This window comes from Gossypium hirsutum, chromosome A11, assembly GCF_007990345.1.
Source record: "Gossypium hirsutum isolate 1008001.06 chromosome A11, Gossypium_hirsutum_v2.1, whole genome shotgun sequence".
Lineage (NCBI taxonomy): Eukaryota > Viridiplantae > Streptophyta > Magnoliopsida > Malvales > Malvaceae > Gossypium > Gossypium hirsutum.
In genome coordinates, this window is record NC_053434.1 from 78,936,592 (window position 1) to 78,961,759 (window position 25,168).

The 25,168-nt window shown below is 33.4% G+C and overlaps 2 protein-coding genes and 1 long non-coding RNA gene across 3 annotated transcripts; 2 read left to right on the plus strand and 1 right to left on the minus strand.

Annotated features, from left to right (window-relative positions):
• The first annotated feature begins 4,500 nt into the window (after nucleotides 1–4,500).
• Nucleotides 4,501–14,064, plus strand: LOC107890717 (ferrochelatase-2, chloroplastic). Its single transcript, XM_016815250.2, has 10 exons — nucleotides 4,501–4,815; nucleotides 4,890–5,166; nucleotides 5,845–5,988; nucleotides 6,760–6,861; nucleotides 7,530–7,633; nucleotides 7,736–7,862; nucleotides 10,255–10,407; nucleotides 12,286–12,386; nucleotides 12,764–12,965; nucleotides 13,552–14,064. Exons 1-10 carry the CDS (start codon nucleotides 4,715–4,717, stop codon nucleotides 13,774–13,776), a joined length of 1,536 nt encoding a protein of 511 aa, XP_016670739.2. The 5' UTR covers nucleotides 4,501–4,714; the 3' UTR covers nucleotides 13,777–14,064.
• Nucleotides 14,065–15,207: 1,143 nt separating this feature from the next.
• Nucleotides 15,208–18,869, minus strand: LOC107904830 (uncharacterized). The gene is made up of 3 exons (XR_001686354.2): nucleotides 18,662–18,869; nucleotides 16,919–16,981; nucleotides 15,208–15,502 (listed from the first exon to the last, which is right to left on the minus strand). It is a non-coding gene; the product is annotated as an uncharacterized lncRNA (long non-coding RNA).
• Nucleotides 18,870–21,216: 2,347 nt separating this feature from the next.
• Nucleotides 21,217–23,716, plus strand: LOC107890710 (patellin-3). Its single transcript, XM_016815239.2, has 4 exons — nucleotides 21,217–22,526; nucleotides 22,627–22,751; nucleotides 22,847–22,982; nucleotides 23,155–23,716. Exons 1-4 carry the CDS (start codon nucleotides 21,330–21,332, stop codon nucleotides 23,413–23,415), a joined length of 1,719 nt encoding a protein of 572 aa, XP_016670728.1. The 5' UTR covers nucleotides 21,217–21,329; the 3' UTR covers nucleotides 23,416–23,716.
• The last annotated feature ends 1,452 nt before the right edge of the window (nucleotides 23,717–25,168 follow it).

Genomic DNA, 25,168 nt, shown 5'->3' on the forward strand with positions numbered 1-25,168 from the left:
CATACTAGAGGTGTCCAATTGTTATGAAATTTTAAATTGAGGATCGTTAAATGGAAATTAGACCATTGGTTAATTGCTGGACAAAAATAGAAATTAGCTATCATCTTATTGATTCAATTGTTTCTACTAGCAGCAGCCATGGTTAAGGTTTGTTCAAACTCCCAAGCTCGATTGTAAGTGCTCCCTAGCCCTGTTTTTAAAGTTCTTTACATTTTTAAAATCCCGCTAACTTGGTTAAGCTTATTCTAGCAATAATTTAACCTAAGGTTTATATTTGGAAAAATATCCATAGGTGAAATGTGTTTATTTTGATGTTTTATAGTAGAATATGAAGCTTGAAATTATGTTAAACAACGTTTACTAAGCAATTTTATGTGAAATCGAGTAAAACGACATAATCGGTAAAAATACCTAATGTTCATAAGTACATGTTAGAGTGCAAATTTGATGTTACTATAGAAGGGAAAAATGATCAGCATGTCATAAAACATAAGGAAATAGGATGAAGTTTAATTTACAAGCCTAGGGGAAAAATGTAATTTTGACGAAGTTTAGGGGCAAAATTGTAATTTTTCAAAAATATGATTTTGGGTTAATTTGAATAATGTGAGTCCTAATTAGGCTATATTTGAAATGATAAAGTAAGGAAAAATCAAAATTCGGGCTAAAATCAGAAAATATCAGGTTGTGGAAAAAATGGTAAAAATGGCCATTTTTGCATACAATGTAAGTTCATATGATTTTTAATAATGCAATGTGTAATTTAATGTTATTGCCTTGATATTAAATGATATGTAAGTTCATGTGTAAATGTGGTAACATAATTGTTGTTTTAAGTAATTTAATGATATTTATATGATATGATGATTATTATAATGAAATATTATGCTTTGATGTGAGCTATTTGAAAAATATGAAATGCTACCAAGTATCGGTTCCAACATTCTGTGGAAGACGACAAAGATGTGTGATCGAGGAAAATCCTGTTTGAACCTTAGGAATAGATTAGGATACAAGTGACATGTCACTAGGATATTTGAGTTCCGAACTCATTGAGTTGAGTCCAAGTTCGTGAGATGTAACTGGGCATCCGAACTCGTTGAGTTGAGTCCGAGTTCACTTATGGATGCGCACACCCGAGCTCGTTGAGTTGAGTCCGAGTTCACTTATGGGTGGGTTACATGGTAGCTTGGCTACACATATATTCCGCAGGCTATTGAGTTTGTCTAACTGTGGGCATGGCACTTATGTGCATGCATTCCATGTATCCGATTATATTCTGAGTGTTCAATGGGTAATTTGGCGAAGTATTCGTTGATGATCCCAATGAGATAAGCCATTGGTGAGTATGTCTTTGAGTTATGTTACAAGTTGTACAGGTATGTACACTAAACTTATGTGTGATGCCTTGACATGTGATGATCTATGATGTATATAGTATTTGGTGAATATTATGAAAATGACATGATTTGGAATAAGTCCTTGATACTTGATGACATTGAGATTATGGATTTATGCTTATGAAGCATAATTATGTGTTCTCACCATTATGAATGAAATGATATTGTATGGATTTGGTGAATAATATTAATGAATGAGTAAATTTAGCCTTGGCAGTTTTGGGTTACTATAGTGGTGTAACTTTGGAAATTCGCCATAAATTTTGGAAATTTAATTAGGGGCTTAATAAAATATGAGGTTAAAGCCCAATGAGTCTAGTTTTACATAGAAACGGTATATGCAATCGAAACTTATATTATGAGATATTTAAATTGTTGTGAGACAGAGTCTGAATGACTTCGTGATCCCCTGTTTCGATTTGAGAAAATCATTAAAAATTGTATAAAAATAATTATGGGTTGTAATCTATATTATTAAATTCCTTAATGAGTCTATTCTCTAGAAAGATAGATGAGAGCATTATCCGAATTCTGTACTATGAGGAAAATAATTTTTAGTGAAGAGAGGTCAGAACTGTTGGACAGCAAAACCAGGGAAACTTTAATGAATAAACTATACTAATTGGCTAAACCAAAAATTCTGGAAATTTTATGTGAGAAAGGTATATGAGTCTAGTTTCAAGTAAAATTAATGAAACTTAATTTGGAGTCTCGTAGCTCCAGATATAAATGAATTAGTAACTATAACTCGATAAAATAGCTTAACTTGAACAAGAGTAAATTGTTCAATTATGATGTTTTACCTTAAAAAAAATATGTGGGTAATTGCTTATTAACTTCATATGGACTTACTAAGCGTAAAGCTTACCCCTCCTCTCTACTTCTTCAGTTTTGGCAGGTTGGCTCGAGGTTGGAGATCGTCAGAGGCAAAATCACACATTAAGCTATCATTTTTGGGAGAATTAATTCAAATATTAGAAATATCAAGTGAGTGGCATGTATAGGAAGTTGGTTTGTGATATGTATTATTATTATGACTTTGACCATACGTATCGGTCTGCATTGAGTTATCGTATATGATCATGAGACGTGGTCCTTATCCATTAGTATGTAAGTTTAATTAATCATGCCATGTCCTATGTTTTGATGTGATGATATAGTTGGCTTTGTTTGTTATGCATGATTGGTAATACATCAGGTAAGTTAAATGCAGGCCAGTGGATCACGAATTAAATGGAAATGAGTAATGTTGCCTTGAATATGGATGTTTAATGGACAAATTGGTAACTACATTATGATGGTATAAAATGAGAATAAGATTTAGCATGTCTAGTTCTAGTTAATGTAAGAATGTATATTATATACAAGATGGTAAGCAAATATGTTTAAAGTGAATGACATGTTATTGCATGCTTATGGATGTATAAGTGTTCATTTATGCCACGTTATATGTCTTTAAATATGAGTCTATGCATGTGTTTGAAAAGTTTTGAATTAAATGAAATTTTATGGCCTGGTTTTCGTCTATGTGTATGGTTAAGTCTGGTAATGCCTCGTACCCTGTTCCGGCCTTGGATACGGGTAAGGGGTGTTACAACCCTTCTGCTTTAAACAATATGCTATCTATGTTTGTTCCATTATTTGATGATGCACCTCTTGGTTATCCCACCTCTTATACAACTTCCTAGTAAAAATGTCTCAAGACAGACCACTTTATAACCTACCTTTTGACTGAAGGAGGGACAATCGTTATACCTACCACTTGGGCTAGGCACGTGGTATATTGGAAAACTTCACATGGATAACATAAAGTGACTCCGCCCCAGCATTTGTCTAGATTGACTTCAACCGATCCACCTTCTGGTCTACTACAAACCATATGCTAATATGAGATGCGCTTTCCTTCCTTTTTTAGATACTTGTTCACCATGGCTTAGCAACTTGTTTTTCAATGTGAGCAGTCCCTAAGTGACACACTCTTCAACAACCAATGAGACTCACTTATGCATAGTAACATCGTACTGCCTAAATGAATAATAGAATGGACCCATTATGCATGCCTTTCACATACTTCATGGTAGCAACTTCCTCTATAACAACCTGCTACGTCACACTAGCAAACAAGAGGACCTTTCCTGTAAATACCCTCTCAAATCATTAGAAAAGAATCTTTTAGCTTCTCAAGCAATCTTTAAGCACTTACCCTTTGCAATGTTGTTGCCCCAACCTTCTTCTTGTCATCTTATCTTTTCTTGTTTTACGTTTATTAAAGTGAAACAATCTTCTTAACACCACCACAATCTCCTACTTGTTATTATCGTTATTGTACCTTATATAAACAAATATATATAGGAAATAGAAAATTTCATATAATTTAAATCCATTTTAGTATTAGTACACAAAGTTGAATGGTAGATAATAAAGATCGACCCTAAAATATGCCATTGGTTTTTGAAAACTTTTGGATGGGAATTATGGTTGAACCGATTTATACGTGGGTTCAATGAAGAAAAATTTAGGTGTATTTTCATTTAAATTTGATTTTTTTAAAAATATGTATAGCTTTTTATAGGTTGCCTGTTAGTTTTTATAATAATTTTTTTTTTGAATTTAGCTATATTTTTAAATATATATTTAATCTGTTATATAGATATATTATAAAAAATAGATTATGTGGAAATTCATGTTTAGCAATTAATTTGGAAAAACTTTAAGGATGAAGTTGATTTTTTTTTAAAGTTATCGATTAAATATTCATTTATTTATTATAATTTCTTAATTGAATTGGTAGGTCTTAAGTTAAGTGACGAGTTAATTAAGCATAAATTTAATTAAAAAATAAAAATACTTTCATTTTATAAAATAAATTATAATATCCATACAATAAAACCCATATCTCTTTAATTTTTTTAATTTATACTTTATCATCTAATTAAAACTTAATTAATTATTTATATCAATTATTTATGAATATATTTGTTATAAAAGTTCATCGGATAATAATCTAGTATTGATAAACAAGATTAGAAAGTAGATATTTTATGTTTTTTAAGGGTGATATGGTTAAAAACACCGGATAAAAGTGGCGGCGAATTAAAAAAAAAAAGAAGATAAAAGATAAAGAAGATTTGAACAGTGGTGGTTTAATTGAGTTCTCGTGTGTTGCTCTCTCCTATCCACACCTTTCATCCCACTCTCTCTTCCTCTGTTTTGGTTTCCGTTTCTTTATTTTCCAGTAAACATGGAGATGGTGACGATAGCATAATTATCTCTAGTATTAGATTATCCTATCTTTTTTCTTAAAGATCGAAGCAATGAGAAGTAGTAGAATTCAGAGCTCAACTTGGTATTCAGCATCATCTTCCTCCACGTTTCCTCGTCCTCCATGTCTCACCTCTACCTCTCGCCATTGCAGGTTCCCCCTTCTATCCCTTTATTGGGTTTTTTTTGTTTTTCTAGCTTTACCCTAATCAATTTTTCATTTCATAGGCTGTCTATCTCTCAGAGGGTGTCTAGAATTTCTCTACTTTCAAGCTGTTCCTCCGGATTGTCTAAGACACAATTGTCAGTTTCTACACAACGGAACGAACAGAATTTGTTGTCCGTGGGCGTCGGTGCGGATGCTTTGGTGACTTCAAACGCTCCAGGTGTCTCCAATGAGCCTCTTGTTGCCGAGGAAAAGATTGGAGTGCTGTTATTGAACCTTGGAGGTCCCGAGAATCTTGAAGATGTGCAGCCCTTCTTGTTTAACCTTTTTGCCGACCCGGTTGGTAACCTTTTTTTTTTTTTTTTTGCTTTATGTATGACCCTTTTTGAATATGTCAACACAACTTCCTTGGTTTTTGATGTGGAATAATCTTTTGTTTAAGGTGCACTTACGTTGTTAGCTGTGCTACTAAGATCATCATGATCCAACCAATATAAGTTATTTTGTCATTAGAGCTATGGTTTGGTGAATCAAGCACAACCTCACTTCTTGAAAGAACTTGAAGAGCACTAACTTCTTATTGATAATAAGTAGAAAAGAATCTAATACAGCTATCGAATGAGCTCATTTTGCATGAAAATAAAGCCCTAAGACCCATATAGTATCTAATTATAACACTTAGCCAAACTTGCACTCATTCTGAATCTGTTCTTTAGCCGATGCTATTAACTCCCTCATTTCACTAATCTTGGTTGTGTATTGGACATCGAAGGCATTGATTTCAGGATGTAACTCTTCAAAATAAGCAGTATAATACTGGTTTTTGCCAATCGAAACTGTGCATCCATTGTGGTTAATGACTTCCAGCTCTTACCTATCTCATTGTCTAGTAGTATGTGTTTGCATTAATAAAGGAATATAAAACCCCAAAACAATTAATCTGATAATATTTTCTCCCTGCTTCAAGTTAGTCAGATAACTTTTTTAATCTATTCTGTTTTATCGTGTAATTGACAGGATATTATACGGTTACCAAGGTTGTTTCAATTTTTGCAAAAGCCTTTGGCACAGTTTATATCTGTTCTTAGAGCACCTAAGAGCAAGGAAGGCTATGCTTCAATTGGCGGTGGTTCTCCTCTACGAGGAATAACTGATGCTCAGGCATGATTGGTTTTGTTATCATTAGAGTTTCTGGTGGGCACATTTATGCGATATTAGGCCTACCATTTTCAGTTACCTACTATGCTGATTAAGTAATGTGGAAGAGAAAATTAAATTTTTGAATTTTCATGCATCTGAGTGTAGCCATTCACAAGCATGTGCTACAAGCATTCATTTTTTGTGATTCTTTAATGCTGCTATCTGATGTTCCTTTTAATGGCATTGTGTAAGAGAAATATTAAAATCATGCCCAAGCTATTTTGAAGTAATTTTCATGCACCATTGGATCTTAGTCAGTGTGTGGCCATGCACACATATGTGCCATAACCATTCACTTTTTTATATTTCGTTTATGCTGTTATCTGATTTTACTTTTACCCCTTCCCCCTCTTGTTATTGGACATTTACACTTGCTCTTGCAAGTCTAGGCAATTTGTTAGGAACATGAAGATGAAATTAATCAAATGTTGAAACTGGTAATGCCAGTTACAGCCTTGCGGGTAATGCTTTTAGATTCGGTTTTTGCAGCTGTTCATTGTGACAATTAATTTTTTAATATAAATCTTTTTATATTTGCAATTGTAAAAATTGATGAGTCCAAACTGTAGAAATTGACAATTAATGGATGGCATTTAAACTTCTGCCACCGGTTTAATTAAAACTCCAAATGGCTCATAGGTTATTAAAGCTGAAATATATAGCAATCATGATGTGTTCATGTTTCTTTTGTAAGTTTTTGTAATTATATTGGGATATCACCACCCATTTTAGGCTGAAGAGCTGAGAAAGTCACTTTGGGCAAAGAATGTTCCTGCAAAAGTTTACGTTGGCATGCGGTACTGGCATCCATTCACTGAAGAAGCTATTGAGCAGGTACTTTGTTAGGTTTAGTCTTTTTTTTGGATGACTGGTACCTATTGTGGTGGCTTTTTTCTTATTTTACTAATCCACTTTTAGTTTATTTTTCTTAACAAGCTTTATGGTTATTATACACGAACATCTCTATGACATATGAAAGTTTTAATTGGTAGAATTTCAGTTTAGAACGTTCTGAAAATAAACCACATTCAAACTTGATTGGATATGGAATTGCTTTAATACTTTTCATTATACAGAAATAAGTGAAAATACAAAGTATCATTTAAGTGTTGTAATGTTTTCAATTGTAAGTTATCATCTAAATTTGCACATTTTAGTCTTTATTACTTGCTTTCTGAATTTATGGCTTTCAACTGGATGACTACTTTGTATGATTGGAATCAACTGACTTCATTTGGGTTGCTGCTTGTTTTCTTCTGGTCTTAGAAACGAGTCTAAGTTTTCATAGATAACATCGCTTCTGTTAGACCTTAGTTTTCATTGAGTAATTTCTTGTAATAATCTGCTTATTTCTTTTGGTAATTCTGTTGTCTATCAGGGTTGCCTATGGATGTATCAATCTACTATAAAAACTAATATTTATTTTCTCTCTGCCTTCTCTGATGTAAATGTGGATTCTGATGATATACTGTTGTTTTACATTCCTCGTAACAAAATTGTAGATAAAGAAAGATGGAATAACAAAGCTTGTCGTACTTCCACTTTATCCACAATTTTCAATATCAACTAGCGGTTCAAGCCTTCGACTCTTGGAAAGTATATTTCGGTGAGGAATAAGAACACTTACCATGCATTCAGTGATTCAATCTTTAAGGTTATTCTTAAAATAACTTTCTTTCTCTGACAATGTAATCAAATGGTTCATCAGTGATGATGAATATCTAGTGAACATGCAGCATACAGTCATACCTTCCTGGTATCAACGTGAGGGATATATAAAAGCTATGGCTAATTTAATTGAAAAGGAGCTGCAGAAGTTTGACCATCCTGAAAGTGTATGAGTTTAAGACCTTTCTTGTATTCTTTTTGACTGAATTTTCTCAAATTGTTATTTTATGGCTGTTCATGGCTGAAATGTAGTTGTGTTCTATTGTTTGATTTACACATCATGAAAAAGGTGTTACATCTGAATTTTGTATTAAACTGATGCAATGCTTGCCCCTAACTTTCTAATTCTCTTGTCGTGTTTTGTTTCACTATATTATAAATCTTCAAGATACTTGATGCTCTTCATGAATGAAGTAGGTTAACTTCCTTCTGAAGTTCAGAAAACTAGCCTTTCAAAGTTGAGAAATACTATTCTGAGTAATCAGATGAACCGAACCAGCTTATATCTTATGTTTATAAAATGGTTTGACCTTTGGCATCCTTTAATCGTTGTATTATTAGACTTATGGGAATTGACCAGTTGTTTATTGGTTTGTAAATATCTTATTGTGGGAAAGAAAGAATGGTTGGGTTTATATGTACAAAAATGACAACATAAATGTTGCATTTATTTCTCATGCAATATGAGGAGTTAAGTCCCTGGGTAATTAAATCCGCTTTTGTTCACAGAGGTCGTATCATTCTTTTGCCCCATCACCGACATGCTAAATGGGTTCTTTGTTGTATTTCTTGGGTATCTGTATGCATTGATTCCTATCCGATTTCTTCTTGGAGATTGCCAGAACTGAATCAAATTATGGGTTGATGGAATAACAGTGCTGGTTCAGCTCTTTGACAGTTGAGAACAGTTCAAAACCTATGTTTTGGGAGAGATGTTCAGCTATTATCTTCATGTGATGTTCAACCAGTCTAAGAATATATTTTATTTTGACAAAATTATCTATTGAAGAAAATTTAACAAATGATTGAAGTTTTTGCTCCTGCAGTTTGATTCAATAGTTTTGCTTTATGATACAGTCAAGTTGCAAAGATATTAGTTATTAATTGATTGCTAGAAGCACATAAATTAAGTTTTGGCAAGTTTGATTTTCTTGCTTGAAATAAAACTTCCATGCAATAAAGTTAGGCAGGTATTGCAGCCTAGGTGCTCAGTCTAAGTCTTTGGATGGTGTGGTTAAAGTTACTTGTTTCTGTTTATTTGAAGAGAACAATTCTAGTTAACAAAGGGGAATATATTTTTGCCTGTATTCACCCTAAATGAACCGATCAGGCCTTTGAAATTTCCTTTTAATGTTTATTAAAAAACAGTTATTATAGTATAAATACAAACAATTTTTTTAAACACTTTAATATCTTTTGTTAAATTCTAGCTGTAATCTGTCATAACATAATTCTTAGGGAATATTTTATTTAAACCTTGAATGTGGCTGAAATCCCCATAATTTTAAGTACGCCTATTTGAAATGTTTATTGAATAGCTTGCTTGCATATACAAGGAATTCTTGATAACTGTTGGAGAGGTCAAGCTTATTAACTTGTAAATAATTATAAATTTAAAAATATAGTTTTTGGTTGTAGAAGGTTTTTTATTATCAGCACGTAGTGGGATCAATTTTGTAAGATCTTCTAACCAAGACAGACTGTTCTAGTTGTGGGATCTCAAATGGTTTCCATTAAGAATATGGTTCTACATGTTAAATGAAAAATTTTGGAAATATGCAAGGACTTGAAGAGTGGTAATTTTTGTCTGTGTAGTCATCACTGTTAAGGATGTGCCTTTCTCTTTATAATTAAATGACTTGTCCGAGGATGACTCAAATTTTGACGGCTGGGTCTTTTCCTATTAAGTAGATGGCATTAATCATCTTGATGATGGCCTGAAGAAATGTAAACACTGAAGACCCTCTCTTTAGGATATTATGGGTATCCAACTTGCTCTCTCTGGAATTACTCATTAACTTTCTGTCTGAACTGCAGTTTATTAGTTATCGAGACATTTTTCACTAGTATCTGGATTAAGATTGCATGCATGATATTGATGCATTAAAAAAGCTAGGAGTTGCATTTGCTTTCCTGGTTTTTGGCTCCTAAAATTTTTAATTTCTAACTTGCCTGATTTTAGAATATTTCATAACCAAACTTTAGATTGCAGTTAGTTTGAAGTGGCACTGTATTTATTGAGGTGTCAAGTAACCTTTTGCTTTTCTATCTTTATCCTATTTATTTACACTTTAAATCCTTTTTAACTGCATAATAAATCAATATGATATCTTGGTATCATTCTCTACAAAGTTTCGATGTCTCGTTGATCACTTGGGAGTCATGTGGTGAAGGGGACCTTGCCTATTAACTTTTTGCAAGATTCAGATTTTAGATTTAAAAATAAAAAATAAAAAATGTACTTCCTTGTTTTGCTGTTATTGCTGGAGCTTTTTATGTCTTATAACTTAAAAGTTACCATCCTACAATGTTTATACTAATTGAGACTGCGAATTACAGGTGGTAATATTTTTTAGTGCACATGGGGTGCCACTTGCATACGTAGAAGAGGCAGGTGATCCTTACAAGGCAGAGATGGAAGAATGTGTGGATTTGATAATAGAGGAATTAGAGAAGAGAAAGATCACTAATGCATACTCTCTTGCTTATCAGGTACTTATATTTGGAATATTACTCTAGACTAATCTTTGATAATAGAGGAATTAGAGAAGAGAAAGATCACTAATGCATACACTCTTGCTTATCGGGTACTTATATTTGGAATATTACTTCAGACTCATCTATTTCACTTCTTAGTTTTGTGGTTAAAACTTTTGATATGTTGTAAGTTTGGATTCTGGAATTACGTGGATGGATAGTAAAATCTTGTATTAACTGTAGGAAAGTTCCAATCTAAATGCTTATGGAGGTTCTGGTACCTCTTCAGAATATTTCTATGCTGGTTGTATAATGCTTTAACAAAAAAATAATTTTCCCAGTGTGGCGCTATTACTTTAGTTTGATGATGACCAACGAATTGTAGGTAAAGCTTCTACTGTACTGATATTAAGATTTTATCCATGCAGCAGGCTATCAGTCAGTATTCTTTTACTAAGGCATTACAAAAATTAAGACGAAATCTTTAGCATTACCCATCGTTTGGCTTGAGCTAGGCTGAAGGTTTTGCTGACTAGGCTATATTATTGTTTTTCAACAAATTTCATTAAAGTTAGATGATGAAGGTAAAAACCATTAAATGAATTACTATTGTGCGATTGACGTATTAAATCTAAATACAACATTTATTGATGTAGAAAATGTTGTAATTTTTGTTGCCTTAGAGTGTTTATACTGTCATATTACAACATATCTATATATCTATTTTTGACTATTTGATCTTCTTTAACCAAGTGCAAAGATGTGGACAGTAGGTAAATCAGGTGCTCAAACACATAGGCAACCGTTAACATAGGTTTAGCTACTTCAAATTAATGACATCTGCCTAGTTTATTTTTCCCAGTCCTACAGATTAGGAATTTGAACTCTTCTTCTGTTTGCAATTGATGCTGTTAGCAAGTATCCAGTTTTTTGCTACTATAGCTTTGAATATGGGAAATGGGTCTGACATATTGGTGTTACCTTACGCCAGTTTAGCTGAGGTTTGATGCAGTATTTTCTTTCGGTCAAGCCTCTTTTCCTAACAACAATTAATTTTGAGTTGAATATTTACATGGATTTTGGTCCCAGCTTCTATATTCAGTTTATCCTATTTGTCATCTTATTTTTCATAGCTCAAATGATAAACCCGTTTGGCCTCAATTGTTTATTAAGTCTACTTGGAAGATTGTTTAAAGATCATGCTTATGAAGAAAAGTTTACTTATTTTAGATGCTTTTATATTTAAGTTGTCTCTCTATGTTCGTTATCAAGAGGTTTTGGGTTAGATATTGAATATCTTCTTCCATCTAATAGACTTGCTTTTTGTAAGGAAGATATTGAACATCTTTTTCTGCCTAAAAATTTGACCTTTTTGTTTAGTTTTGTTTGTTTATTGTTCATGAACATATTTTTAATTGTTAAAGAACATGTTTGATTATGTTCATTAATATTTGTTTAATGCTAACAAACAATTTCTTCTGATTTTTACAAACCAAGCTCCAATTTTAAACGAGTAGAACTTGAACCCAATTTTTAAATTCTTTAAATAACGCCATGTAACTCCTTAGAGGGTTAAGGCTCAGAAATGCATAGATGAACACGAAAGAAGGTTTGTTCATTCATGCCTAAGTCATTTACGGCCCTACTCTTTAGAGGGGTAAGGTTTACATTCAAACCTTTGTTCCCCCTTCAGACTTCCTTTCTATGTGCCAAAACTATCTAAATTAATTTCTCGAGTCAGGGTTTGAGTATGGGTACCATTTTTTTACTTCGGATTTATGTTGGGTCTGACTGGATATATAGTGAAGTAGGCCAGGTTTGGGTACTATCTTGACCATTGACTCTTTCCACATGTCTAGCTCTTTTTGTTAATGGTTATTAATGTTCTTGCAGAGCAGAGTTGGGCCAGTGGAATGGTTGAAGCCCTACACTGATGAGACAATAATTGACCTAGGGCGAAAAGGAGTAAAAAGTCTTCTGGCAGTACCAATTCAGTAATTATATAAATGTCACAATGATAATGTGTGCTGGGTGATTAAATCAAATAGCTTCTGGTTAAGTCTTTGTTGGTAGCTGTTTGTTGCATTTTTCATCAATCGTAACATCTTTCTCTGGCTTCCATTTCCCCCCCACCCCCAAAACTTGATATTTGATTCACCTACTTCTTAGGTGAGCATACTGGAACTCCTGAAGAAATTAATGTTGAGTATAATAAGTTAACTTTTAGACTCTGGTACAGGAAACTAGGATCATGTGATAGTATAATGGCATCAAATAGCTTCTATTTAACTTCCTCTAGCGATTAGTGTTCCATTCTTTTTTCAATCATTAACTTCTTTTGGCTACCATAACTTTCATATTTGATTCACAGCTTTGTCAGTGAGCATATTGAAACTCTTGAAGAGATTGATGTTGAGTACAAAGAATTGGCTTTAGAATCTGGTATTGAAAACTGGGGTCGTGTTCCTGCGCTAGGGTGTGAACCAATGTTCATTTCAGACTTGGCAGATGCTGTAATTGAGAGTCTTCCTTATGTTGGTGCCATGGCAGTTTCAAATCTTGAAGCTAGACAGGTACCTTATAGTTTCCACAAATTATTTTAATTGAACAGAAGTGCCTTACCTAAAACATAGAAATATGGTTTGGATATATAATATTTGAATACTCAATTAGATCATTATGAGGTGTATGGATGAAGGCTCATTCATTTTAGAATGGGCATGTTTGCAGGTAGTTGCATGTTTGTGCATGGTATAGATAGTTGTCTTGTGATGGTTAATAGAAAAGTAGGAAGAAAAGCTTCCAAAAACTATAAGTGGACATAAGAATACATTGACCAAATCCTGCTGCTAGTTATTTGTATTTTACAGAACATATGGGGTCTGTAGGTGCTCTCTTTGTCCTCAAGTGAGGCTTTTCTCTAAAAATTTCTAGGCTGAGAATTAATCTATTAGTTAGATTTTAGGGTCAATAGAGTACACTAGTTAGGATAAAAAAAAATTGTCTGCAAATGCAACACCACCGAATATATATGTATATATGTTCGTAGTACTAAAAAGAAGGAAAAAAAAACCCTAATTTGTTGTTTCAGTTGCATAATGCTACCTTATTGTAACAAGCATTCTATGGGTTGAGCAAATAATCTTTTATTTTGTGCAGTCATTAGTTCCCCTTGGCAGTGTGGAAGAGCTATTGGCTACATATGATTCACAACGGAGGGAGCTGCCACCACCTGTGACTGTTTGGGAATGGGGTTGGACAAAAAGTGCTGAAACTTGGAACGGTAGAGCAGCCATGTTGGCAGTTCTCATGCTATTGCTCCTAGAGGTCACAACTGGTGAGGGATTTCTGCATCAGTGGGGCATATTGCCCTTGTTCCGCTAAATTAACTCTACCACTCAAGTCTCAATGCAATACAGAGATAATTAATGAAGATAAGTGTAAATTTTCAAAAGCTGCAACTTATATTCATTCTATTAGAGTATTTTAAATAGGTAAAGTACATGGGATGCTAAGATATATTTATGTATGTATATATTGATGCCTTAGTCACACTGGTTATCTTAACAGTTTAGAAACAAGTTCTGCAGGTTTGTTGTGGGTGAAACGGGAATCATTGTAGCGGTCTTGTAGTCTCTTTCAAATTCAATATATGCTTGAGGATTTTCTTCCCTTCTCTTTTCATTTTGTTTGGCATAGGTGCTTCTATCAATAGTAGTATCAGGAAATATTGTTGCTTGCAGAACCATTAAGAAGGTTGTGGAGCTAAGCTTAAGAAGGTTGACAAGATTCCTAGGTTTGTCTATTGCTGGGATGTCTTGGAGAGCATGGTTTGGAGGCTTAAATATGGATATTGTTAAGAATTCTACTTCTTAACCATTCTCTGGAGCACTAATTGTTTTTGTTTTTCCCTCTCCTCATTGATCAAACTGTGCACTTGCACTTAAGTTTGCAAGTAGCTGGGTCCTTGTTAAAATAAGTTACATCAGTGTAATTTTCACTAAACTGCCATTATATCCATTATTTTCACAACTTCTCTTACAGTACCCTACATGTTACACCTAACATTCGACCCAACTGTCGGATCTAAATGTGTGGCGTCACCTTCCGTTGCCGAAACAACTTAGCCTAACTTGACATAAATTTGCAAAATTTAAATTTATATTTTTCCTTTAGAACAATAAACCCATTCATTATGATCTCACACAAACATTGGTAAATAATCTATTTCAACTAATTACTAGGGCATCATAATGAATTAATATCAGAGTTAAGATTTGAATTTAAATTTAAATGTCTAATTTCAAATTTATGTCTCGAGATAAGAGTCTTCATGTGTCGAGATAGGTCATAAGTTATTTTGGAATTTTTAACTTCGAAGTTAACATGTTTGGAGAAACTACATGTGTCCCGATGCAAAACCTTTTATGTTTCGAGACTAGGTCTCAAGACCTACTTTCCTTATTTTTCTATTTTTACTTCGATGTTTGAATGTATTAAGACAAGGAGTTCTTGTCTCAAGACTTGGAGTAGGGTGAAATCTATTTTGTTTCGTTGCACTTCTATCTTGAGACAAACTCAAGATAAAAGCCACTTGTCTCAAGACTATATAGTTGTCTCAAGATCTCATGCTCTTGAATGCAAAATTCAAGTGAAATTTGTTCTAACGGTCTCGAGATGTGTTTTTGTCTTGAGACTCAATGATCAAATGGTCAAAATTTTGTACTTGCCTTAACCGAATGGACCTAAACACACCTAAAACTTACCATAGAACATTTTCATCCAATTAACCTATTTAAACATGTTCAAACATTATCAAATCAAAGCCTTCAATATATCATTACTAAACCAAGTAATTTGCATAAATTCAAACTCGCATAATCAAATATAACTAACTAGTAATCAAAAGTTAAAGCTCAACCAATATAACATTACATGTCACTTATCAAAAGTGTCAAAACTTACTTACGCAACAAGCCTACCTATTTAGGTACATGCCGTATGACTTTAAAACATATATATACATACAAAATAAGATTGTAAAAGTTTCCAAGTTGAATCTGAGAGTTGGATGCTTGACCATGAAACTCTTATAGCTTTTATTTGAAACCTGCATCATGGAAACAAACAAATTACTATGCTTAGTAATGGTTACTCAGTAGTGCAAACATAATTCGAATTCAATTATAAACATAACCAAATAAAATAAACATAAGTATCATGATAACTCAAGTTAACCAACTAACCATTTCACATTAACATCAAAGATACGCATATAGCAGTAGATATTTATCATTTCATCTTATTCTTATCAATGCTTTATTCAATTTCTCGATATTATTTCAAAAGCAACTTCAAGGTATTTTCACCTAGTTTAACATATCAAATTCATGTCTAATGTTAGCATCAATACCTCATTTTGATTTAATAAATGTTCAACATACCATTTTTACATTATAACCCCTATTATCAAATCAGATATAAGAACGGATACTCGGATCAATCCACCATCACATCAGATATGCACTGAAGTGATAATCGAGCATAAATGCACTGATCTCATCAACCACACCAGAATACGCTCATACCCCAGGGTATTTGAGCTAGTTATATGTTCTAGATCTCCAAAGTATTAGAGAACTATCACAATATGTACGCGCATAGTGATGAATCTCTCACCTATCGATATGGACCTTATGACATGTCAACTATACTCGTGACTATCCAAAAACGTTAATAGGGGAAATTCCATTATTAACCATCACATAATATATAAAGCAAACATATACAAATAAAAATCACATATTTGACCATAATCGCATAATTAGAATATATATACCTTTCAAATAAAACCATTCAAGCATATATGTTTATTTATTTAACGAACTTGAATTATGAGAGCACAAACTGAATTATATTTATTTAATGAACTTGAATTATGAGAGCACAAACCGAATTAGCTATTCATCAACAACTTTACGTTTTTCTTTGTTTTTCGATGTCCCAACATTGCATTTAGTTACGTATAATAAATTCGGATACGGGATATCCATTAGATATATAATTCAGATATAAAAATATGATAAATAAACATGAATGTGATTTATTCAATTTGGTCATTGCTAACATTATTATCCAAAACACTATATCTCACAAATCACCCAATCGAATTTAAATTTGGCTTAATAGATATGATACATGGACTTTCTACAACCATTATTCATTATCAATCTTCAAAGTTTTTATTTTCTACAATTTGGTCTGAAATTTAACCTAATTTATCAAACAATCTAAGCTTAATTCAAGTTTAATTTAAACACTTTTTACTAAAATTTCGAACAATTTCAACCATAACTCTAATTAGTACTAACATGCATGAATCTAGACTTTTGATATAAGTCGATCCTTAAGTTTTCAACTATATATTCCTTGTTCAAAATTAAACAAATCATCAATCTAACACTTGCGTCTTGAATATTAGTTATCTAAATGTAATAATTTACCAAAAATTAAAAAGACAACTCACCTATGCCCATGGAAGCTTTCGGAAATAGTTGAGATGAAAGAACCTTTTTTCCTTCTTTTGTTCCTGCGAATGGTGGTAGAGAAAGATGAGGTGATAATATATGGTTTCATCTCTTCCACTAACAACTATTATAAATTATTCTATTATTAATAATCATAATGTTAGATAGTGGAAAATGATTAAAAATGGTTTATTTAAGCATTAACATAACTTATAAAAATGGTTTATTTGCTAATTGAATCTTAGTTTAATCACCTTTTATGGCATTTTCCAATTTAAAAAAAAAATCAATTTCCCTTCATTCAAGTCACTAGTCATTTTAGTCCCTATACTATTTTTATTATCTGATTCAATTCAATAACACTAAATAATTCGATCTTCCCGATCCATTCCTAACATGTAATTACCTTATTTTAATTGTTTACTATTTTGATTCAATATATTATGTCCAAGACCGAACTTTCTAAAACTATTGAAAACTGGGACGTCACACTACAGGTTATAGAAAATGATTTCATTTATTCTCATTTAAAGGTTTCATTTGGGGACTTTTGGACCATTTATCAAACTTAGCATTCTAAAATCTTTTTTGAAACTTGTTTTCTATAATCTAAACAACCACTATAACTCTTATCCTTCTCAACCTCTTATTATGTCCATTACAATCGATTGCCATCGCGCTTATTCTCCAAAGTTTGCTCTGATCTTCCTTTTCGCCATCTCTCCACAACTTCTCATTTTGCTAGATTGTAATGTCTCTTTATCTTAATAAAAGAGCCCTTTGCATTTTGGAAACTCCATTGGCAAAGAGAAATTACATTTAGTAAAACATTATTAATATATATTTTTATCTTTCCTTTAATTTTTATTGAAAACTATGGAAGGTTTTGAAGTTCAAATAATCCAATTCCCTCATACAGTTTTTAAATGAGTGTCGAATTATGTGCAAGTGTACATAGTCGTGACAAGTAATAAGTAATAAATATATGAGTTATTGTTTCCCAGAGACCGTATATACAAATTATTTGCAAAATTAATTATTAATAACTTGGTATGTTACAAAATAAATTATTAATGTGAGATAAGAATGTAACTAGTTATACTAAGTATGCAAACAAATGAATTTAAACACAATACAAAAGATAATAGCAGTAGAAAACTCTAACACATGATTTAACAATATTGACATAAATATGCTAGAACAATTACTTCCCTTTGACTAATGATCATTGGCATTTATGTTATAAAATGTTACGATAAATCGTGACAATATGAAAATTCACTAAACCAACTTTTTAAATCATAGGCTTCTCTTGGAGTCCTTATGTTTCTTAGCTACTTTGCATATATCTATGTCAAACTAACCTTAAGATCACCCTCTTGAGCCTTACATACAGTTTATGCATGCAACAATCATCTATCGGTATCAACATGACATGCACAATTCAAGTCTTTTGTCTATTAACTATTACCTTTTCTCAGACTAAATAATAAACTCTCACTTACCAATGCTGGCCATGCATTTATAAGTGTTAATATTAATTCTACTTAAACGAATGAATAAATATTTGTACAGAACATTCTTAACATAGAATCAAGAATCACATGTCAAAGTTTCATAATTTTTCTAGCAAAAACAGAATTAAATCATAATCATTAAATTAAAAACACAAAGATAAGTTGCAATCATGTTTATCAACACAATAACAAAATAATGAATAAGAGAAAAGGAAGATGGAATACCGAGGGGGATTATCCATGGCTAGTGCACAATAAGAAGAGATAACAACCGAATTCAGTGATTCTCCGCAACTGTTTCATGCTTGCTTCTCACGATAGTTCTCCTCCTCTCCTAGGTGTCACTCTCACCTAAATGCTATCAAGCTATTGCTTACTTGCTGCTCTCAATTTTCGATAAGTGTTTAGCTTCTTGCTAGTGCTATTTTCCTCTCAAATGCTTTGCCCCTATTTATACTAGTGAGTCCCTAATATCTCTTGCTATTTTTGGCATCAATTTCTCCTTAATTTTCTCCATGTTGGTGTCGACCTCTTGATCTCCATAAAGCTGATTTGGTTTTTCCTAAATTCAAGGCATGTGGTTGAGGTAGATGAAGAACAAGTCCTTGGTCGGTTTTGAGCATGTGGTGGACGATTTAAGCTTCCTTCTCTTTTAGTGATCGATTTGAGCTCTTTAAGGTTGTCCAAGCTTGTTGATCCACTCTGTAGTTGGGTTGAGATGAATTTTGAAGTCCAAGAAAGCTAGATTGGACATCCAAATCTGTACATTCTCAAACCCAATCCTTCAGTCCTATGTTATAACTCTTTTTGTGCATTGTTGCGGGATTTGCATTAACATGCAAACTTCTGCTTTCTTTTCCCATTGAATCTAATTACCCCTTCAAAAAGATTAAAAACCATGTTTTTAGCATAATAATTAGTTAAAATAACACATTTTCATAGTATTGCTTATTATACATAATTATGAATAGAAACTACAGAAAGTGTTATCAACTACTAAGAATTTGCATAATTTATATGTTAAAAAGTGTTGAAGATGACTCTATATTCTAGAGTTATCAACATTCGAAACTTGATGAAGATAATGGAGTCAAACGAAGAAAAGATGAAAATATTGGAAGAGTAAAAAAAAAATGATGTAAACTATCTCCCAACTCACACCCTTTCCAAACAACATTCCTTCTCACATCTAGCCAGTAGGAAATTCTTCCACTAGAGCCACTCCTATCCAAAATGGAAACAGAGAAAATACATTCGATGTTTCTAATCTTGTGCTTCCTGTGACAACTGGCATAACCAAAACCATAAACACCAACACACCTACCACCCGCACTTTAACTGCTTCCCTAAGAAAAAAATATCATCGCAACATCCTAACTTGGAGTATCCTCCTTGGTGGCACAACCCACTAAAAACCCAGGGTTTTGTCACCAAAGAACTTCGAAGGTTGTTAGAATAAATTAAAAAAAAAAGCAAAAGCCTTAGTTTCTCCAAATTTGATCTCAAACTGTCCTTAGTTTCTCAGAATTTGATCTTAAACTATCATACCCTGCTAGGGTACCTACCAAACCAGAACCCAAGGACTATACCAGTGATAATTTGAAGCAATTCAATGGCAAGTTTGGTGATTCACATGAGCATTTGATAAAATTTGCAGAGACGTTAGGCATTGTTAGGTTGGATGACGATTTAAATTTAAGAGGATTTTCTAAGTCCTTAACAGAGAAGGCATATACTGTTAGAGTATGACCAAAGACCAATCATTAGATGATTATAACATACTTGTTTTGCCCCGTTTGTTAATATAAGACATTATCATTATATTTCAGTTTCTTTTTTGGGTACATAAATAAACTATTTTATAATAATATCTTGAGAATAATATAATTATTCTTAAAAGGCCCTTAGTCGAGTATTACCTCGTTTGTTAATATAAAGCATTATCATTATTATTTCAGTTTCTTTTCTGAATATATAAATAAATTATTTTATAATAATGTCCTGAGAATAATATGATTATTCTTAAAAGGTCCTTAGTAGAGTATTATTATGGGCTTGAATAATAATAATATATTAAGATTAGCATGTAGTTGATTGATAATAAAGTATTGTCATTAACATAGAGATGTCAAAATTAATACATGAATTTATTTAAGTAAATGAGTATCAAATCAAATATATTTTTTCACAAAAAAATTAAATTTATTTAAATAATGATTAAATTAAAATTATCGAGGTAAACGTTACAATTGAAATTCAATTTTGTATGTCAACATTGATAAGAATAGATTTGAGCTGACATATCATGTTATTTATATCTTTTTAAATAATTTGAGGTATAAATATCAAAATATCATGCTGAATTTTATTTTTTTAAGAAAAAAACTAAAATTTAAAATGAAAATATTAAAATAACATTAAATTAGTAAAGAAAATACTATTTTCAAGATATTTCAATTTCATACCATCACAAAAGTGAATGATTTACTAGTGGGTCCTACCTCCCACATTGGATTGGCTACGCAGAAGAATATGACAGACACAAAGATGCAGAGTGTCCTAGGTGTCCATTTTCCAACGCATCAACGGTTCATTTTCTGCCCAATGGTAGACCCCACCCAAACCAAACCCTCAACTGCGCCCATCCATCATTTCTATCAATGTAACGCTAACGCCCGTTGGGTCGTAAAACAGGTGATAGACAGACGTGGTGGGTCCCCTAATTTAGACTTAATCCCAACTGGCTCCCTTATATGAATGATTGTCACAGCTTGTTTTCCTCCTAACTTCAACCCCACTCCTCTCTTTAAAAACTGTCTCCCCCCGCCCCCCTTTGAACTCTCCAATAAACCCACTTTCCCCATTTGTATTCCTATTGGTATCATTGTTAGCTATGGCTGACCAAACTCGGAACCCTGCCTATGTTGACCAGGTGGTACTTGCCCATGACGTCCCACAACAACCACCTGCTGCAGCAGTTGTGAAAGAACCACCTCAAGCTGAAACTGATGAAGAATCCGTAAATCAGAAGCCGGTCGAGAAGGCTTTAGTGGAAGAGTATTTGTCAAAACCCAAGTGTGATAATCAGGGAAATGTTCTTCAGTCGGGTTCTTTCAAGGAAGAGAGCACGAGGGTGGTTGATCTTCTTGATAATGAAAAGAAAGCGTTACAACAACTTAAGCAACTTGTTCAAGAAGCGCTTAACAAGCATGAGTTTGGTGGGCAACAACCAGAAGCGCCTAAAGAGGATGACGAGAAAAAATCAGCCAAAGAGGAGGCAAAGGACGAAGCGGTTATTGATGACGAACCACCAAAACCAGAAACAGTCGCCGAAACTAATGATGCACCCGCAAAGGAAGATAGTATCAATCTGGTTGAAACGGAGGTTATTGAAGACAAGGTTGCTACTGCAGCTGCTGGCTCTAACACCGTGGAAGACGATGGTGCCAAGACTGTAGAAGCCATTGAAGAGAGCATTGTCTCAGTCTCTTCTTCAGCTCAACCTGCAGCAGAGACAGAGGCTTATGTGGTATCGGAAGACGAACGAAAAGGTGGTAAAGCAGAGGACAAGGTGGTGCCACCCGAGGAGATATCCATATGGGGCGTACCGCTTCTTGCAGATGAAAGGAGCGATGTCATTCTCCTCAAATTTCTAAGAGCCAGAGATTTCAAGGTGAAAGAGGCGTTTGTGATGCTGAAAAGCACTATTCTTTGGAGAAAAGAGTTCGGGATTGATGAACTGGTTGAACAAGATCTTGGTGATAATTTGAATAAGGTGGTATTTATGCATGGTTTTGACAAGGAAGGACATCCGGTGTGCTATAATGTGTTCGGGGAGTTCCGAAACAAGGAGCTTTACCAGAAAACATTTTCGGATGAAGAGAAGTGGCAAAATTTCCTCAGATGGAGAATCCAATTCCTGGAAAAGAGTATTCGGAAACTAGATTTTAGGCCCGGTGGAATTTGTACTATTGTTCAAGTCAATGACTTAAAGAATTCCCCAGGACCAGCCAGGTGGGAGCTTAGACAAGCTACCAAACAGGCTCTTCATTTGCTCCAGGACAACTATCCAGAATTTGTTGCCAGACAGGTATTGATTACTATGTTAAGTGTTTTTCTTTTACCAAACAGGAGGTTTATTGGATCTTGCCTATGTTCTGAATGGTTGACGTTTTAGCTGGTTTTTTTAGGTGTTCATCAATGTTCCTTGGTGGTACCTTGCGGTCAATAAGATGATAAATCCATTTTTGACCCAAAGAACTAAAAGCAAGTTTGTCTTTGCTGGCCTTTCCAAATCAGCGGACACCCTTTTCAGGTTGTTGTCTAAATCAAGTAGAGTTTCTTCAGTACTCCTTCCATGGTTCTACGTTTCCGTTATATATAAGAAACAAATTTGTTTTGTACATTTAGGTACATCACTGCTGAACAAGTACCGGTCAAATATGGAGGACTGAGCAAAGACAGTGAATTCGCCACCACCGAAACTGTTACCGAGATAACTGTTAAATCAGCGGCAAAACACACAGTAGAGTTTCCAGTTACTGAGGTAAATCGCTTTTCCTTGGTCTCTTCGTTCGGTCAATGGGATCCAATGTACAACGCTTGGGGTTTCGGGTAGTACTAGTTGTATAATTAATTAATTAATTAATAGGTGTATCCCTTGCACCCTTTTTCTTTGGTATTGGCTGGCTAAGACTTGGATGAGATTGTTGGTGCAGGCATGCCTTGTCAGATGGGAGGTAAGAGTTATTGGATGGGGTGTGAGCTATGGTGCAGAATTCGTACCTAGTGGTGAAAACAGCTATGCAGTTATAATCCAAAAGGCTAGGAAGGTTGCCGCCTCTACCGAGGAACCGGTGGTGTGCGACAATTTCAAGGTTGGCGAGGCTGGCAAAGTTGTTCTCACTATCCACAATCCCTCTTCCAAAAAGAAGAAGCTCCTCTATCGCTTCAAGTCCCACCCTACTACATCTCACTAGTTTTATTCAAGGAAATTAATATCACACAAGGCATTCACATACATAACCATCTTTCTAGTTGTCTTGCCATTACTTCTGATTTTCCAACTTGTTTATTATATATTATATATGTAATTTTGGGGGTTTGTCCATACAATATGTTCCTTTCTTTTTTTGTCCTAGTAAATTTCAAACGGTGGTTTCGTGGATTCTCACGGATGCACGTGCATGGATATTATTTTTGTGCTCGTTAAGTTTTATTGTACATCTTTGGGTTTTGCCCTCTTTTTGATTTTCAAGGAAAAAGTTTTTGTATCTTCAATTCATCGGTTCTAGAATTATTCTTTAGCTACATTAATGTTTTCTTAATAGTTTGTACTCTGAAAAATTAGTAAAAGGTAAAGGTTTAAAATATAACAAATGTCTTTCTACTCTTTAAAATTTTGAATTTTAATTTAAGACATTGACTTCTTGGTAGAATTTTAGAAATATGCTAAAAAAATTATTTAAGAAATTATGCAGTTTTTATTTTTAGAAAATTTATTGATGTATGTTATTTTTTAAAAGAGAAAGGAAAATATATTCTACAAGAGGCGTATTGTAACACTTCATACCCGGTCCAGTTACTAGACCCAAGTTATAAGGTGTTTCAAGCAAATACAGAACATTTGATTACATTTTATAGTCCAAAAATCAATTCCATACCAATTTATTCATATACAATAAAATACAACACATAATGAATAGAAAACACTACTGTCAACATCTCTTTTTCAGTTATGGTATAATTAAATTGCACTGGGCTCAGCATTTTGCTGGCATAATGAATAGCTCCAAATAAATTATTTTGCTTTTGCCCCAAAACTGTACCTATTGCATAATCACTAGCATCACACATAAAAAAACAAAAGGTTCTGTCCAATTTGTAGTGATTATCATAAGAGCAGATATGAGCTTAGCTTTTATTACCTTAAAAGCTTCAATGCAACTTTGGTCGAAGACGAAATGTGTTTCTTTTTGAAGGAGTTGATTTAAAGGTTTAGAAATATGAGCAAAATCTTTGATAAATCTTTGGTAGAATCTTGCATGGCCTAAAAAATTTGAACACTTTTCACGTTAGTTGGCTATGGAAGATGTTTTAATTACCTCAATTTTTGCTTTATCTACTTTTATGCCTTTTCTTGATATTTGGTACCCTAAGACCAGTCCCTCTTTTACTATAAAATGACATTTTTCCTAATTGAGCAGTAGGTTAGTTTCTTTACATCGTTTCAGCACTTTCTCAAGGTTACCCAAACATTCTTGAAATGAGATTCCATAAACCAAAAAATTGTCCATGAAAACGTCCAGACCTTTTTCCAACATATCAACAAAGATAGCAGTCATACATCTCATGAAAGTTGCTAGAGCATTGTATAATCCAAAGGTCATTTTTTTAAAAGCATACGTGACGAAAGGGCAAGTGAAAGTAGTTTTCTCTTGGTCATCGGGGTGAATTAGAATTTGATGATACCCCGAATACCTATCAAGGAAACAATAATAGTCTTTTCCTACTAACCGATCCAACATTTGATCAATGAAAGACAGTGAGAAGTGGTTTTTTTTGTTGTTGCATTGTTCAGTTTCCTGTAATTAATACATACCCTCCAACCAATAATTGTTTGTGTTGGAATCAATTCATTTTTACCATCCTCAATTATAGTTAGGCCTCCTTTCTTTGGAACACGCTGGGTCAGGCTAACTCATTCACTATCAAAGCTAGCATAAACAATAC

Excerpts from the sequence above, each read along its gene's own strand:
- LOC107890717 (XM_016815250.2), top strand. The coding sequence starts at position 4,715 with ATGAGAAGTAGTAGAATTCAGAGCTCAACTTGGTATTCAGCATCATCT. Across the intron at positions 4,816-4,889 it reads TCTACCTCTCGCCATTGCAG|GCTGTCTATCTCTCAGAGGG; the intron begins GTTCCCCCTTCT and ends TTCATTTCATAG. Across the intron at positions 12,966-13,551 it reads CAAATCTTGAAGCTAGACAG|TCATTAGTTCCCCTTGGCAG; the intron begins GTACCTTATAGT and ends TATTTTGTGCAG.
- LOC107890710 (XM_016815239.2), top strand. The coding sequence starts at position 21,330 with ATGGCTGACCAAACTCGGAACCCTGCCTATGTTGACCAGGTGGTACTT. Across the intron at positions 22,752-22,846 it reads TCAGCGGACACCCTTTTCAG|GTACATCACTGCTGAACAAG; the intron begins GTTGTTGTCTAA and ends TTGTACATTTAG. Across the intron at positions 22,983-23,154 it reads TAGAGTTTCCAGTTACTGAG|GCATGCCTTGTCAGATGGGA; the intron begins GTAAATCGCTTT and ends TTGTTGGTGCAG.